General features: G+C 39.9%; 2 protein-coding genes across 2 annotated transcripts; both read right to left on the bottom strand.

Moving 5' to 3' along the window:
* Nucleotides 1-8,901: 8,901 nt before the first annotated feature.
* On the bottom strand, nt 8,902-12,201 carry LOC145614131 (cytochrome P450 76AD1-like). Its single transcript, XM_081669130.1, has 2 exons — nt 11,284-12,201; nt 8,902-9,846 (listed from the first exon to the last, which is right to left on the bottom strand). Exons 1-2 carry the CDS (start codon nt 12,148-12,150, stop codon nt 9,241-9,243), a joined length of 1,473 nt encoding a protein of 490 aa, XP_081525256.1. The 5' UTR covers nt 12,151-12,201; the 3' UTR covers nt 8,902-9,240.
* A 2,516-nt stretch (nt 12,202-14,717) lies between these two features.
* On the bottom strand, nt 14,718-16,866 carry LOC145615503 (cytochrome P450 monooxygenase 76AD131-like). The gene is made up of 2 exons (XM_081670578.1): nt 16,003-16,866; nt 14,718-15,323 (listed from the first exon to the last, which is right to left on the bottom strand). Exons 1-2 carry the CDS (start codon nt 16,864-16,866, stop codon nt 14,718-14,720), a joined length of 1,470 nt encoding a protein of 489 aa, XP_081526704.1.

The raw sequence follows: 16,866 nt of genomic DNA, 5'->3' as shown, positions 1-16,866 counted from the left end.
TGTATGTACTCAGCTTTGCTGATTGCGTGCTTTTGTGTGTGTGTCCTTCTTTGGTCATGGCCTTCGCCTTCAAATGGCCCTGTGACGATCCAATTTTTACACTTGTAATATTGGGGAGCAGAATAACCACAGGTTCTCTCACATGCAGCATTCATCAGGGTTGTGGGATCTTGAGTAGAGAGTTGGTTGCTTGTTTTCGCATTTCTTGCAAGTTTGATTTTATTTAACTCGATTTTATTTGACACTATTTCTCTTGGTCTAAGTTTGTTTTAACACTGAATTTTAATTACTTACTTTTACTTTTGGGTTTTGAATAAGGGCCTTAAAGGTTCCAACTTGTAATACTTATTTTGATTTAAATACTTTGCTTTGAGGTTTATTTAAACTGTTTTGGTTTTCCGCTGCTAACTTCTGTAATAGCCTTAACGTTTGAACACGTGGCGGTAGCACACCAGTAATTCTCTTGGATTTGCTCAGGTTATTTACAGGTTTCTCACAGGTTCTTAAGAGAGAATTATTGGGGTGTTACAGGAAAGGGAGGCTCAGCAGGGTGCACAGCCTGCTTCATCTGCTGTTGGAGCTGAAGCCACCATGGGACCTAGCACTGCTGATCAGTCTGATCCTCGGGCTGAAGCATAGGAACTCGGGCAGTCGTCTTCAGAATCTTGCGGTTCATCATGCGCTCAACTTTAGACTTGCCGCTTCTGAAATTTTTTGCCTTGTTTTTTGCTTCAGCTTGCCTTGATGTACAAACTGCTTTATCTGTTTTTGCATGTACTTCGACAGCTGTATTTTTCCGCTTGTGGGTGGCTGCCGATGTTTCATTATGTCCTTTGAACAGTCTGAACTTTGTAGCTCGTTTTCTGAGCATTTGAGCTTTATCCGATGCATTTTTCTTCAATTACTTTGTCTTATTTTGAATGCTTTACTGTTTCTGAACTTGAGAAACTTCACAAAAACTTCGCAAAAATTTGCTAAGTACAAAGCTTTCAGCTCGAAGAATTCTGCTGAAGATAAACTTGCACTGATAGTGCTTCTTGCCCCCCTTAGTAATCTGAAGACTCAGGTCTTTGGATTACTGAATCAGTTTTCTTTCTATCTTTAAAAATGGATATCTGAAACACAGGGCCAGCTGAAGGCAATGTTTCAGATAATGGCTCTTTGGGATACGAGGCTCAGCTAAGGCAATATCCCGGACTTGTCCATGGACTCATGTCTTTGGAGAACAAGTCTTACTGAAGTTTAACTTCGGCTGAAAGACCAAAGTTCTTTAAAAAGACAAGTTTGTCAGCAATCTGAAACCCAGTTACCCGAAGGCGAAGGTTTCAGACGAGGCTGAATAAAAATTTTCTAATAGTTGCCGTTATCCTTGGTTTTCTTTCTATCTTTAAAAATGGATATCTGAAACACAGGGCCAGCTGAAGGCAATGTTTCAGATAATGGCTCTCTGGGATACGAGGCTCAGCTAAGGCAATATCCCAGACTTGTCCATGGGCTCATGTCTCTGGAGAACAAGTCTTACTGAAGTTTAACTTCAGCTGAAAGACCAGAGTTCTTTAAAAAGACGAGTTTGTCAGCAATCTGAAACCCAGTTACCCGAAGGCGAAGGTTTCAGACGAGGCTGAATGAAAACCCTTAAAGAGTAGATAGAATGAAGAAAACTTGAAAGAATAAAAAGTTGCAAAAATAATAGGAATGGTGGCTCTGAAGCCTTTCATTAATAACTCAGAATGTACTTACAAAGATTGCTATGCCCCGAAGGGTTTACACATGATAATTCTTAAGTACATCAGCATTCCAGTGATTTTTCAGCTCAGTTCCATCTAACTGACGAAGTCTGTATGTCCCTGGCTGAAGCTCATCATAAATTTCATAAGGTCCCTCCCATGCAGCTGAGAGTTTCCCATGGATTCGACCTTTCTGAACTGCAGCAGCATTCCGAAGGACAAGGTCTCCAATTTTGAGAGGCCTTGCATGGACCCTTCGGTTGTAAAATTTGCTGATTCTCTGCTTGTAAGCAGCCATTCTGTCTCGGGCTGAGTCTCTCACTTCGTCAAGGAAGTCAAGGGATTCCTTCATAAGTTGCTCGTTCTCAGCCGAGAAGTGGTGCACTCTTAAACTTTCAGAACCGATCTCCACTGGAAGAACGGCTTCGGCACCATACACCAACTCAAAGGGTGAATAGCCCGTTGCCTCTTTTTCAGTTGTCCGAAGTGACCAGAGGGTTCCTGGAAGCTCCTCTATCCACTTAGACTTTTGATCTTCAATCCTTTTCTTCAAAGCATTGAGGATCTGTTTATTTGCAGCTTCGGCTTGGCCATTACTTTGTGGATGACAAACTGCTGAATATGCCAATTTGATGCCGAACTGGTCTGTGTACCGCCTCAGCGGTAAATTATCAAATTGCCTCCCATGATCGAAAACAAAGACCTTCGGAATACCGAAGCAAGTGATAATGTTATGCCAGATGAATTTCCTGACAGTTTGCTCGGTGATGTTCGAAGCTGCTTCAGCCTCAATCCATTTGCTGAAATAGTCTATGCCGACTATTAACCATCTTTTTTGTTAAGGTGCATCTGGAAAGGGCCCCAAAATATCCAACCCCCATTGGGCAAATGGAAGCGGATTTAGGATCGGCTGAAGGTCTCTAGCCGGCTGATGGATGACTGGTGCGAATTTTTGGCATTTTTCGCATTTTCGGACCAGCTCCTTAGCGTCCGAGATCATGGTGGGCCAGTAGTATCCGGCCCTCAATGCCTTGTGGGCTAGGGTCCTTCCCCCAATGTGGTTTCCGCAGATGCCGAGGTGAATTTCCCGAAGGATGTAATCTGCATCTGTTGGTCCTACGCATTTCAGCAATGGGGCTGAGAAGGACTTTTTCAGAAACTCTCCTCTGAAGACGATGAACCTTGAGCTAGTTCTCTTCAGCTTGGAGGCCAAAATTCTATCTTCGGGAATTTCTCCCCGAAGCTTGAAAGCTAGGATGGGGTCCATCCAGCTGGGCTCTGGGCCGGCGCAGCATACTTCAGGTGCTTCGTCGACACTTCTTTCTCGGCGCACCTCCACATATACATGTTCAGCTCGGCGAGGGTTGAACTGGCAAGTTTGGAGAGTGCGTCGGCTTGAGCATTCTGACCCCTTGGGATCAGCTGCACTTCAAAGGTCCTCAGCTTTGCAATTACTGATTTGATCTTGGCAAGATAAGTTATCATGGAGGGCTCTTTGGCCTCGTAGCTGCCACCGATCTGATATGCAACTAGCTGAGAGTCTGTTTTCAGACAAACATGCTCGGCTTCCAGAGAGATGCCCAGTTCTAGGCCCGCGATTGCTGCCTCATATTCAGCTTCGTTATTCGAAGTCTTGAAAGAAAATTTGAGTGCATACTCGAAGGATTTGCCTTCGGGAGAGGTTATCACTACCCCTGCCCCCGAACCATTTACGGTGGAGGATCCATCCGTAAAAACGGTCCAGATTTTCTTTTCATCGTCTAACGTCTCTTGGTACGAGCATTCGGCCAAGAAGTCCGCTAGAGCTTGAGCCTTGATGGCTGTTCTCGGCTGGTAGCTGATGCTGAATTCAGTGAGCTCGAAAGCCCACTTGGCCAGCCTACCAGATTTTTCAACTTTGCCGAGAACTTTTTCCAGCGGCTGATCAGTTAAGACCACTATCTGATGGCAATCAAAGTAGGGCCTCAAATTCCGAGCAGCTACCACTACTGCAAAGGCAACTTTTTCGAGTAGAGGGTAACGAGTCTCGGCATCCGTCAGAGTGTGACTGACGAAGTAGATCGGTTGCTGAATTTTATTTTCTTCCCTCAGCAGCACTGCACTGATGGTAGCTGGGCTAACAGCTACGTACAGATACAAAGTTTCCCCCTCCACTAGACTAGCCAGAGTTGGGAGCTGAGCTAGATGCTCCCGAAGCTGCTTGAAGGCCTCGTTTTGCTCTTCTTCCCAAACAAGCTCTTTTGTTTTTGGGAGTTTCAAGGCTTTGAAGAAAGGTAGTCCCTTGTCCGAAGCTTTAGAAATGAACCTCGAAAGGGTTGTCATTCTTCCGGTGAGCCGCTGAACGTCCCTCTTTGTTTTCGGCTCAGGAAGATCAAGAGCTGCTTTGACTTTGGAGGGATTGGCGTCAATCCCCCTCTTGCTGACCATGAATCCAAGGAATTTCCCTGACTTCACGCCGAAGACACACTTCTTCGGATTCAGCTTCATTTGATGCTTTCTTAGAGTGGCGAAGGTTTCAGCCAGGTCCTTAACATGGTCTTCAGATTTTTTGCTTTTGACGATTGAATCGTCAACATAAACTTCCATGTTTCGGCCTTTTTGATCGGCGAAAACCTGATCCACCAGCCTTTGATAAGTCGCCCCCGCATTTTTCAATCCGAAAGTCATCATTTTGTAATTGTACACCCCGGCGTTCGTGACGAATGCCGTCTTTGCTCGGTCGTCGGGGTGCATGAAGATCTGATGATACCCCGAGAATGCGTCCATGAAACTAAGCAAGGCGTGGCCACTCGTCGAGTCGACTAGCTGATCGATTCTCGGCAAGGGATAGAAATCCTTCGGACAAGCCTTATTTAGGTCCGTGAAGTCAACGCACATTCTCCAGGTACCATTGGCCTTCTGAACCATCACCACATTTGCCAGCCATTCTGGATATTGACAAGGCTCGATGAAGCCTGCGTCCAGCAATTTTTTGACCTCGGCTGCGATGTCTCGGTTCTTATTTGCGGAGTAATTCCGCTTCTTTTGCTTGACTGGCCGACACGTTGGGTCGACGTTAAGCTTATGGGAGATGAGGTCTGGACTTATCCCAGGCATATCGGCTGCCGAGAAAGCAAACACATCTCTGTTGTCCCGAAGGAGTTGAATAAGTTCACAACGGGTGCTTGGATCGAGGTCCATCCCGATTGTTACACATTTCTCAGCATCTCCTTCGGTCAACTCGACCGTTTTAGTCTGCTGGTCCAGGTCCATTGTTGATGGACTGGACTCTTCACAATCTGGCCTGCTGTCTATATCAGCAGGCGTCCCAGACTTTTTCTTCTTTGGCTGGCTCTCTGAGTCTTTCGGCTCAGATGAAGAGCTAGCCTTTTCTTTTTCTGACCCTTTTTCTTTGGGTACAGAACCTTGGGCCGAAGCAATTAGACCTTTCGGCTTTTTTGTGCTTGGCTCTCTTTCTTTTCCTTTCTCCTCCTCATCCTCGTCGTCGTCGTCTGGGCGACTAGTGGATGGCTTGAGGTAGTTGCACCATCGGGCTTCCTTTTGGCTGCCCTGGATCCTTTCGGGGAAGCCGGCGTCTGAAACGTAAATCATCAGCTGATGATAAGTTGAGACGACCCCTTGAATCTCGTGAATTATGGGTCTCCCCAAAATCACGTTGTACACTGAAGGAGCGTCGATGACCAAAAATTCGGTCATGACATTCCTAGCTGCTTCGTCGCAGCCGATGGTGACAGGAAGTAGAACCTTCCCATCAAGATAAGTTGAAGCCCCATTGAATCCGGATACTGGGTAGGATATCGGCGTAAGGTGCTTAGGCTTCAGCTTGATTTGATCATAGGCCTTTCGGAACAAAATGTTTGCTCCGCTACTACCGTCAACTAGAACTTTGCTGACGTCGTGGTTGGCCACCGTGGCGATGATCACCAACGGGTCCTCGTGAGGGTACGTCACCCCCCGGCAGTCAGCGGCTGTGAACGTCATGTTCGGTACCGGTGATTGGGGTGGCTGAATATCAGCATGATTCACCTGGTGGGTCAGAGCCCTGAGGTGACGCTTGCGCTCCCTCCGAGAGCATGTTCCTCCCGAAATAGCATGGATTGGAGGGAATTTTCCCTCCGCAGTTTTGCTGTTCTTTCGGGGGAAGTCGATTTCTTGCCGAGAGTCTTTTTCGGACTTCTCAGCCTCTTTTTTCTCGCGGTGATCCGCGATATATTTTTTCAAGTATCCCTTCCGGACCATGTTCTCGATTTGGTCCTTCAGCTGGATACACTCCTCAGTGTTGTGTCCCGGCGATTCATGGAACTCACACCACTGATTCTTATTTTTTCGCTGATACCACTCGGGGAGTGGTCTCGGCTTTCTGTAACTCTGCTCCTCCTTCGTCACACTGTAGATCTTAGCGCGCGGAAGAGAGAGCGGAGTGTATGATTCATATCTGCCCGCGAAAGGAGCGGATTTTTCTTTCTTCGACTCGTCGGCCGAAGGTTGTTCCGAGGCTTTCACCTTTCCCTTTGTTTTCTGGCCTTGGCCTTCAGACGAGGGTGCTTGTTTTTGTTTCCCTCCCCCAGATTGAGGTTGGGTTTTTGCTTTGTTCCACTCTTCAGCTCGGATGAATTTATCCGAAGCATTCAATGCTTCCTCTAAGGTCCTGGGTGAATTCATGACCATGAAGTCGGAGAACGGCCCAGTTCTGAGACCGTGCTGAAGGGCGAAAACTGTCAGCCCTTGGTCCAGCTGAGAAATGCTGGATGACTCGTTGCTGAAGCAAGTCAGATAGTCTCGGAGGCTCTCGGCCTCACCTTGCTGCAGTCCCATGAGCTCTGCAGTAGTCTTCTCTCGGCGATTTGCCGTGGAAAACTTGCTCTTGAACTTGGAGGACAAGTCGTCCCACCCAGTAATTGAGCCTTCTTTAACTCCCTTGGAGATCCACGCTTGCGCGACCCCCTTGAGAGTGGTTGGAAAATACTTGCACCAAGTCGCCTCGGACCTGGGGCAGAGATGCATGTGAGCCTCATATGAGGCAATATGGTCCTTCGGATCCGAAGTTCCATCATAAGTAATGTGCGACGGGATTTTAACCGTCGGCACATGAGATTCCAGTATCCATTGCTCGAATGGAGAACTGGAGGGCAGCATTACGGCCTTGCCCTTATTCCCAGCCGAAGGGACCGCGCTCCGCCCTCTCAGAGAGGTAGAAGTGGTTTTCGTCCCTGGCTGGGAGGTCTGGGCCTCGGCTACAGGGTAGGAAAGGCGGCTGTGCACGCTCCGTTCCCTATCGCCGAGACGGTCGTGAACGCTTCGGCGAGCAGTTTCTGGCCGAGAGGCAGAACTGCTGCTTTTATGGGTTCTGCTCGTAGTGAGCTGAATGGAAGACTCCCTGAAGAAGTGAGAGTTCCTGTTTCTCTCCCTCTCGGTTCTCCAGGTATCCTCCTCCCATTCGCCAAGCTCCTTGAAAGAGGAGAGTTTCCCCCCCTCCTGGCCGAGGCACCTCCGCTGGTTTCTGGTTTGCGAAGGGGTTCGGTCGCGTGGAGGTGACATGTTCTGGGCCTTCATGGCTTCCATGAGGACCGCTAAGGCTCTCGCTACCTCCTCCGAGTTGGGCCCTGTCAAGGGTGTCCTCGGCTGAGAGCGAGAGTAGGTGCGAATGCTCCGGGATTGGCTCCGGGCATGAGATTGGGTCCTTTGACTGGACTGGTTGTCCTCATTTGACCGAGGCGGGCTCGGCGGATGATTGGAATGGATGATAGGAGATTCGGATCTCTCCCTAGGCTCCTCATGAGAGTCGGGTCCCGCGGAGGGGCTCCTATCCCGAGGAGGAGACAGGCTAGAAGTGGGGCGTTCCGAGGGACCCCCTCCTAGTGACTTTCGGCACTTTCTCAGAGGAGAAGCACCGTCGTTTTTGTTCTTGCGATTCTTAGCCATTGGAACTAAGATTGAGGTAGAACGATTGAAATTGGCTTAAAGATTTTTTGAAAGTCTTCCCCACAGACGGCGCCAAATTGTTTCGGGTGAAAACAATGGGACCTTGCCGAAGGTCCAGTGAAATGGTGAAGACTGGGCTCGGTCCAAATGATGTTGGGCCGAGGATTTCCTGCACAGCAAACACACGTAAACTAGCCTCGGGGGTGTTGCCGAGGAAGGCCCCTCCGATGCTAAAGTCAGTACAATGTGTGGAGAGAAAGCTATGCAAGAGAATTAATTGCTTGAGGCTTTGTGTGTATGTGAATGAATGTACAAATGTAATATTGATGGCTTTTATACCTTGGCATATATAGGAGAAGTGGGCCTTGGCCCAATTGACTTGCCTTGTGGACTGATCTTAACTTTAGCATAATTGGAGAGTTGAACCTTGACCTTGGGCTTTTAATTGGATCATTTAATGACTAGGCCCAATTGGACCCAAACATGTCCTATTGAATGCACGAAGAAATTTAGCCAACATTAGATGCACCATCCTATAAGCCAATGGCAAACCAGGACATATCCTTCAGCTTTAATTTGTGAGGTATCAAAAATGTCTTGAATATAAGCTAAGATTTAGCTTTGAGATATTAGATTCTTGAATAAATCCATGTTTACCAAAAACTTGGTCCAACTCAATCTGAGCTTTTTTCATCTTTTTGTTATTGCCCATTTATTTCAATGTGTTAGAAATTGTATCTGCCCTTGCTGTGAACAACTCCTAATAACCAACATGATGCATAAATAATAATTAGAGCCATGTATTTTATACAAAGTGTTTTATATAGATCAGTTGCCCTTCAATTATATGTCTTTTCCATAAATTGACATTATTGTGACATAATGAGCAAGAATGACTTATCCTATTAATTGGATCGGAACATGCAATGCTAAACAGTATTAGTACAATACAATTTTGATATGACCAAAATAATCATTCATATTCATTGCTTTTCCGATCTACCAATCTATAGTGGTAAGGTTTGTTAAGCCCCATTAGATGCACTTTGGGGTGGGGATCGGATTCCCTTACCCTTCTCCGATCCCCACTTCCATAGTGTATAGCTCGTAATCTGGATCGGGTTGAACTGTGAGAGGTTTCAGTCCGTTAGGGCTCTTCTCCTTACCTTACAAATAATTATTGCTTTTTTTTTTTTTAAAGCAATGCCTAGATTGCTAGCTAGAAAGTGACCTATACCAAATCTGACCAAAATCGTTAAACAAGCTATTCTAAAATTATTGCTACCAAACCCATTTTATTTAATACTTGTATAATAGTATAAGGGATGTAATTTTAGATTTTTAAAATAATGTTACTTGTAATTTATATTGTTGGCCTCTTTATATCGTGTGCTTCGTGTACAGGCAAGTGTATGGATGAACAATTTTAATATTGAATGGACCATGTTACCTTTTCATATTTAAATAATGCAAGTCTATTTTTTCTTTTTCAAATCTTCCCCTCTTCTTCACCAAAATAAATGAATAAATAACTGCTACATAATTAACCAAATTTGGGTTTATATCAATTCTACAATATTAAGATGTATGATCACCTAGGAAGGGCAATTGCTTGAAGTGGTTGAGCTTTTTGCAGTGCAATGCCAAACCTTTCTTCTACATCTATATCTTTATAACTTTCTGTGCCATGATATTTCCAATTAAATGAATGAAGAAGTGAAGCCAACATTAGATGCACCATCCTATAAGCCAATGGCAAACCTGGACATATCCTTCTTCCTGCTCCAAAGGGTATAAGCTCAAAATGTTGACCTCTCACATTGATTTCTTTGTCTAGAAATCTTTCCGGTGAAAACACAAGCGGATTTGTCCATACACTTGGATTACGACCAATAGACCATACATTCACCCACACATGTGCATTTTTCGGTACATAAAACTTGTCTAGTTCCACAACCTTTTCAGCTTTGTAAGGTATCAGAAATGGCACTGGTGGGTGCAATCTATAAGTTTCTTTCACTATTGCTTGAATATACGGTAAATTTGAGATATCAGATTCTTGAATAAACCCATTTTTGCCAAAAACTTGGTCTAATTCAGTTTGAGCTTTTTTCATCTTTTCTGGATTCCGTAGTAATTCAGTTATTGCCCATTCCAGTGTGCTAGAGCTTGTATCCGTCCCTGCCGTGAACAAATCCTAATAATGACAAAAAGATATGTATATAAATAACTTGATATTGACCCATAACACCAATTATCCAAACCTTCCAGTAACCGCGTCTAATAATTTACCTAACCCGACCCATTAATCTCTTAGTATAAGTGACAAAGATTTAAAAAAGTATGAGTACTTTAATATCATAAATTCGTTGTTGCTTTCAATCATTCCAATTTCAAGTCATCTACTAGTATTTGTCTTCTAGTGTTATTCTTTATGATTTGTTTTTTTTTTTTTTTTTTTTTTTTTTTTTTTTTTTTTTTTTTTTTTTTTTTTTGTGGCTCAATGTCATATTGTTTTCTACTTTCGTTCTTAGTTGTGTTACGCTTTTTTACGCCCTCAATATCAATGTACTTGTAATTAATACAAACAAGACATTATATACTTCCTCCGTTTTCTTTTAGATGCAACACACCCTTTAGCACGATAATTAAGAAATGTGGGGTTTACATGATATAATAAACTTTAAAATAGGATGAGTGGTTGTTAGGAGTGTAATTTAGTGGGCCATGTGTTTTAACTAAGGGACGGAAATAGTATAATTTTTCCCTAAAGTAACTTTCCTTTTATAGTGTGTTGCAAGTATTGTGACATTTCCTTTTTAGGAAAGTGTTGCAAGTAAAAGAAAACGGAGGAAGTACAAAGGAAGAGTATAGGCGAAAATGAATACTTAAGGTAGGTTTATCTATTTATTTATTTATTGTAAGAAGAAGGGGGCTTAGTTTAATTAGGGGGAGAGATAGGGGTATGATAGGGGTAATCCCTCACATGAGTCCTATTAAATTTGATCCCTAGACAGTTAGACCTAAGGAATACGAGGTGGGCGCGGGTGTGATGTCAATACTCCACCACCTCAACTTCAGTACTTAATGATAGTTGAGTGAATGATAGATGTGTAGGTATACTAAAAAATTAACGTATATATAAGGTTCAGTTCAATTCCAATTGTGGCACTTATTTGAGGACAAACATAAATAAAAATGTGGCATTTGAAAGAGGAGTATTTGTAACACTATAGTAAAAACCTAGTTACACCAATGACACTGACACACATGCACTATCCAAGTACATTATCTAAAAAAAAAAATTAGATCAAAGCTCAAAATATTTAACATTTTTACGGGGCATAGTAAACAAAGTTAAATGTGACTATAAATTCTAAATGAATGAATATTTCTAAAATATCATGTTAGATTTGACTACAAATTCACAAAATGCTAATAAAAATGGGTAATTTACTAATTTTGTTAAGATGTGTTTTTTAACATTAAATACCTCTTTTAAAAAAATAAAAATAAAAAAAATAATCTAACACTTATTCACCAACTAAATTTAATCATGAAGCATAGTTGTTGAAAAAAAAAAAGTAGAAGCTAAGGAAAAGTACAAGTGAGATAAAATGGGAGTATTACTTACCACGAACATATGCTTTACTTCATCAAGGCTTAACTCGTTGTTATCAACAAGCTTAAGTAAAGTACCTAAGAAATCATCCTTTGCATCATTTGGATTTCTCAACCTTTCATCAATAATCTCCTCAAAAATTCCTAACAACTTGTGAGCGTAATCCGTAGCCCTTCTCAACACACCTTGCAAATCCAAGTCTCGAACGAGCGGGAAAAAATCCGAAACGTTAGGCCTCGCGGCCTCTTCCAACAAGGTCCAAATAATATCCTTAAACTCTTGTGAATTCGAAGAAACATGTGTAGCCAAATCCATTGAGAAAATTGTGTTGGACAACAAATTTAACGTGGTAACAAAAGCGGCCTTACCAATATCAATTGGTAGGCCGGATTCACTGCATTGTCGCGCATACTCAACTAACTCATTTACCTTCTTTAGCCGTAAATCCTGACTAGCATCAAGTTGATGACTAGTGAATAAGTGTATTGTCGCAATCTTTCTAAGGTTACGCCATTTTGGGCATATTGGTAGAAAAACCATGGAAAATTGATCATGGTTAATTGCCCTCATAGCATCAGTTATAGCCCTACCCGAAAATTCCAAGTCATGTTTAAGGAACATTTCTTGGGCTATTTCCGGGGATGATATCACTATCGTAGTGATACTCCCTAGCTTTAGGGTCATAATGGGACCATATATCTTTGATAACTCGGCGACAGCACGATGAGGCTTGTCACCGAGCTTAAGTATGTTGCCTATGATAGGCCACGGTGTTGGTCCTGGAGGAAGTTTATTGGATTTGCTAAACAAATTTTTAAGGAAGGTAATAGTGGTTACGACGATGAGGAGGAACAAGGCAATGGTGTAATATTGCCCCATTGATGTAACAATCTAACACGGCTAAAAGTTTCATTTATATTGTCACAAATATTTAAGGGACTTTATTACATGTAACTACCATATATTTAGATCACATTTTTTTTATAATTATAATAAATGAAGATGACAAATGGAAGAATCGCGAAGATAAGGAGTAAAGAAAACTGATAGGCTACTGGCAAAGTGTGTGGATATGAACAACATGATCGTGATCTTTTGGGAATTGGGACCATGTATTTTTCATATTTTAACAGTCAATAATACAAGTCCATTCTTTCCTTTCAAATCTTTCTCTACTTATTAGTACTCCCTCCGTCCCTAAATTACATTTCTCTTTTTAGCATTTATTCCTCACATAATAGAGAGAAAGAGGAATGTAATTTAGAGACGGAGGGAATACTTCGTATTGTTTAAATATTTTTTTTAATTAAACATATCAATATAACATTTGTTGTAATTTAAATGAAACAAAAAAGTACTATAAAACCACATACTTTCTTAGCTAAGATTAATATGTAGAGTCCTCAAAAAATAAAAAAAAAATAGATGTAGAGAACAATCATCCAAAAAGTGGACTAGCCTGGAGTGGTTTGATTTTTTGCATAGTAAGCTCGAACATTTTTTCCATGTCTATATCTTGAGGACTTGCTCGATGCCCATACTTCCAATTGAAAGAATGAAGAAGAGTAGCCAACATTAAATATGTCATCCTATATAACCAAGTGGTATACGAAGTACGAAGTATCTGTTAAGACACATTCGCCTTTCTGTGCCAAAGGGCATGAGTTCAAAATGTTGTACTCGTACTTTAAAATCAATTTCTTTATTTAAATACCTTCCAGGAGAAAACAATTTGGAATTTGGCCTTACATTTGACTTACGACCAATTGACCATAAATTGACCCAAATAGTTGAGTTTTTAGGGATAATTGGGAAATATTGAAATAACATATCATATGCAAGACTATTCAATGGATACAATAAAATTGTGGTTATTGTAATTAGTTTTAATCTTGACCCTATATTTTAAATAATCAATCTTGCCCATTCATTCAATTGACTTCAATTTTGACCAAGAAATGAAAAAAAAAAAAAAAATCTTCTTGATTATGATTAAAACAAACTGTTTTTCAGTTTCTAAAACCAAAAAACTGAAACTTTGCCCCTTGCCATTGACGATTCTTCGATCTCCATTACAATAAACCAACATTTGCTTTTGGTTTGTTAACAATAACTTTGCATCAAATTTATAAAAAAATTGAATCAGCCTCCATAATTGAAAATACTCCGTAAGAAAAAAGGGAGGAAAAAAATGAAGATAAAGATATAAATATTGTGAGATTTGTCTCTAATTTTCAAGAAATCAATCATTTGATGTTAAAGGTAATAAATCCATGAAAACATCAATTAAGATAGATCATTACTCTGTATAAGTTTAATCCTTCAACTAAATTTTCCGATATTAAAAAAAGATGAAATTTTGTTTATTTTATTTTATTTTAATTTTTATCTTTTTAATAGGTGTATTTTAAAGTCAACTAAATGGATGAATGTGATGAATTTTGTTAATTGGAGGGTTGAGATTTACTCGGTTACAATTACCACAATTTTATTGTAGCCATTTGAAAACTGTCCTGCATTGACGTAATAGTAATGCATGACCGGTGCCAGGAAGTTTACTCCAATTCATAACTCTGTTTTAAACACGCTATAATTTAATTTTTTAAAAAATATATTAAAATCAATTTATGGACTAAAATGAAATCTAATCATATGAATTATTAAATTGTACTCCATTAAACACGCTAGCTATGATTGAGTGAGGGAAAATATAAAGTACGGAGTACAAAGTATAATACTGTACTGAATAATAATATGCTCTAATTATTGAATTGTTTAAACATGATACGAAGTATTAATGATGAGTAGGTAAAGAATAGAATAATGAGAACTGCATTTCCTTTTTGAAGGTTGACTACGGATTGGTTGTTGAATTACGATATACTTCTGTAGTAAGCCACGAGGCCCACGACTAAAATCATTATTTATATTTGATTTTTTTTATAAAAAAATGTGCTTTTTTTTTTTTTTTTTAAAAGGAAAATACACGCTATTACCTATCCATCTATCTATACTATATACGGAATACTAAAGTAGCCCCAAACATTATTCCGAGGCACACTTGTCATTACGTCATAAAAAATTTTCCCTCTAATTATTTTTTATTTTTTTTTTTGTTATTAAATGAAGTTTGTTAACTTTTACCCTTATATTTAGGGAAGGAAATAATGCACAACCATAATAATCTAAATAGAATTATAAAGTATAGTACAGTATTATAATAAAAAAAAATTATTATTACTCCGTACGCCATCCTTCTCACATTACTTGTACTATAAAATATCATATCACAATATAATGTTTATTATACATTTTTTTATATATATATTTTTTTTACTAAAAATGGTTTCGTTTTATACATTTTTTGATAAACGAATAATGAAAGTATTATTATATTTTAAAACCGTGCATAGCACGGGTTCTAAACTAGTATGTACTAATAACAATCATTTAGAAAGTGGAATAGCTAGAAGTGGTTCGACTTTTTGCAAAGTAAGCCCAAACTTTTCTTCCATGTTTTTATCTTGAGGACTTGCTCCGTGAACGTACTTCCAATTGAATGAATGAAGAAGAGTTGCCAACATCAGATGTGTCATTCTATAAGCAAGTGGCATTCCAGGACACATTCGTCTTCCTGTCCCAAAGGGTATGAGCTCAAAAAATCGTCCTTTGAAATCAATTTCTCTATCCAAAAACCTTTCGGGAGAAAACGATTCAGGGTTTGCCCATACGTTTGAATTGTGGCCAATCGACCATAAATTGACCCATATAGTTGAGTTCTTAGGCACTATAAAATTGTGTAGCTGCACTTCCTTCTCAGTCTTGCGAGGGATCAAAAATGGAGCAGGTGGGTGCAATCTGAGTGTTTCTTTCACGATTGACTGGAGATATGATAGTTTTGAGATATCCGATTCTTGAACAGATTCGTCCTTCCCTATTACCTTTTCCATATCAATATGAGCCTTTTGATGCACTTCTGGATTGCGCAAAATTTCAGTCATCGCCCACTCTAATGTACTAGAGGTTGTATCTGTTCCCGCTACAAATAGATCCTAAGCACAAAAAAGCAAAATATATTATTGTGACTTGTAAATAGTTTTTATATGTCATTCAATAATAATAGATTCTAATAAGTTGTACAAAAAGCATTTAGTGTTGCATACGACCATTTTATGATTGGACATATTTTCCAATCCACACACAATTTTGACAATAAAATATTTAATTATGAAGTTTAAAATAATTTAAAAGTTGACATTCTTAAAATACATTTTGATAAAAACTCAATAACATGTTACATAAATAACAATTGATTTTAAATAGTTTTATAAAAATGTAAAAGTGATGTATGTAAATATTGTCAAAATCAAATTGGTACTATAAGCAAGTAAATAATTAAACGAAATATACAAGTTTATACAAATCCATTACTCAATTAAAAAATGTTCTTAATTAATTTAGTCTGTCTATCTACCTGCATGCCATGTGATGACTCTTCTCCATTTCAATGAGTTTTTAATCCACAATACACATATATAAACAAATAAGTAATTAAATATATATACTTCGTAAGGTAAAACATGACAATTATTTGCTACTCCCTTCGTCTCTTTATTAATGTCCACTTTCTCTCTATTATATGAGTAATAAATGATAGAAAGTGAACATTAATAAAGAGACAGAAGGAGTAAAATATAACTTTAAATTTAAAAAAAAAAAAAAGGTTGTTACCACAAGTAGATGTTTGACTTCATCAAGGCTCAATTCATTGTTCGCAACAAGCTTGAGTAAGGTGCCTAGAACATCATCCTTAACATTCATTGGATCTTTCAACCTCTCATCAATAATTTCCTCAAAAATTGTCATCAACTTTTTATAGTAAATCGTAATTGTTTTCAACACTCCTTGCAAATCCAAGTTCTTAACTAATGGGAAAAAATCCGACACATTAGGCTTACCACACAAATCTAACAGATGCCAAACAACATCCTTAAACTCTTGCGATTTCGAAGAGCTATGGCTAGCCAAATCCATCGAGAAAAATGTGTTTGACAACAAATTTAGCGAGGTAGTAAACCCCGCCATACCAATATCGACTGGCACACCCTTGTCACAACATTGTTGTACGTACTCAACTAGCTCTTTCACCTTCTTGTGCCGTATATCCTGACTCATGTCAAGTCGTTGATTGGTGAACAATTGCATAGTTGCAACCTTTCGTAGGGTCCGCCATTTGGGGCATACCGGGAGAAAAACCATGGATAATTTAAAATGGTTTTCAGCCCTAGCAACATCCGGGACATTCCTACTAGAAAAGGCTAAGTCATGGTTAAGGAACATTTCTTTGACTATTTCCGGGGATGATATAACTATTGTAGTTTTACTCCCTAACTTAAGACTCATGATAGGACCGTAGATTTTTGCAAGCTCGGCGACAGTATGATGAGGTTTGTCGCCGAGCTTGTGGATGTTGCCTATGATAGGCCATGGTTTTGGTCCTGGAGGTAGTTTGGATTTACCAAACAATATTTTTGAGATTTGGATGATGGTTATGAGGGTTGCGAGGAGTGATAGTAAAGTGGTGTAATATTCCAT

Source organism: Chenopodium album, chromosome 25, assembly GCF_948465745.1.
Source record: "Chenopodium album chromosome 25, dcCheAlbu1.1, whole genome shotgun sequence".
NCBI classification, from domain to species: domain Eukaryota; kingdom Viridiplantae; phylum Streptophyta; class Magnoliopsida; order Caryophyllales; family Amaranthaceae; genus Chenopodium; species Chenopodium album.
This window is presented reverse-complemented; position numbering and strand designations above follow the sequence as displayed.

What these genes read in the sequence shown, in the direction of transcription:
- LOC145614131 (XM_081669130.1), bottom strand. Translation starts at nt 12,150, where the DNA reads ATGGGGCAATATTACACCATTGCCTTGTTCCTCCTCATCGTCGTAACC. An exon ending in AAGTAAAGCATATGTTCGTG is followed by an intron (nt 9,847 to 11,283) that starts GTAAGTAATACT and finishes TGTCATTATTAG; the next exon opens with GATTTGTTCACGGCAGGGAC.
- LOC145615503 (XM_081670578.1), bottom strand. Translation starts at nt 16,866, where the DNA reads ATGGAATATTACACCACTTTACTATCACTCCTCGCAACCCTCATAACC. An exon ending in AAGTCAAACATCTACTTGTG is followed by an intron (nt 15,324 to 16,002) that starts GTAACAACCTTT and finishes TTTTGTGCTTAG; the next exon opens with GATCTATTTGTAGCGGGAAC.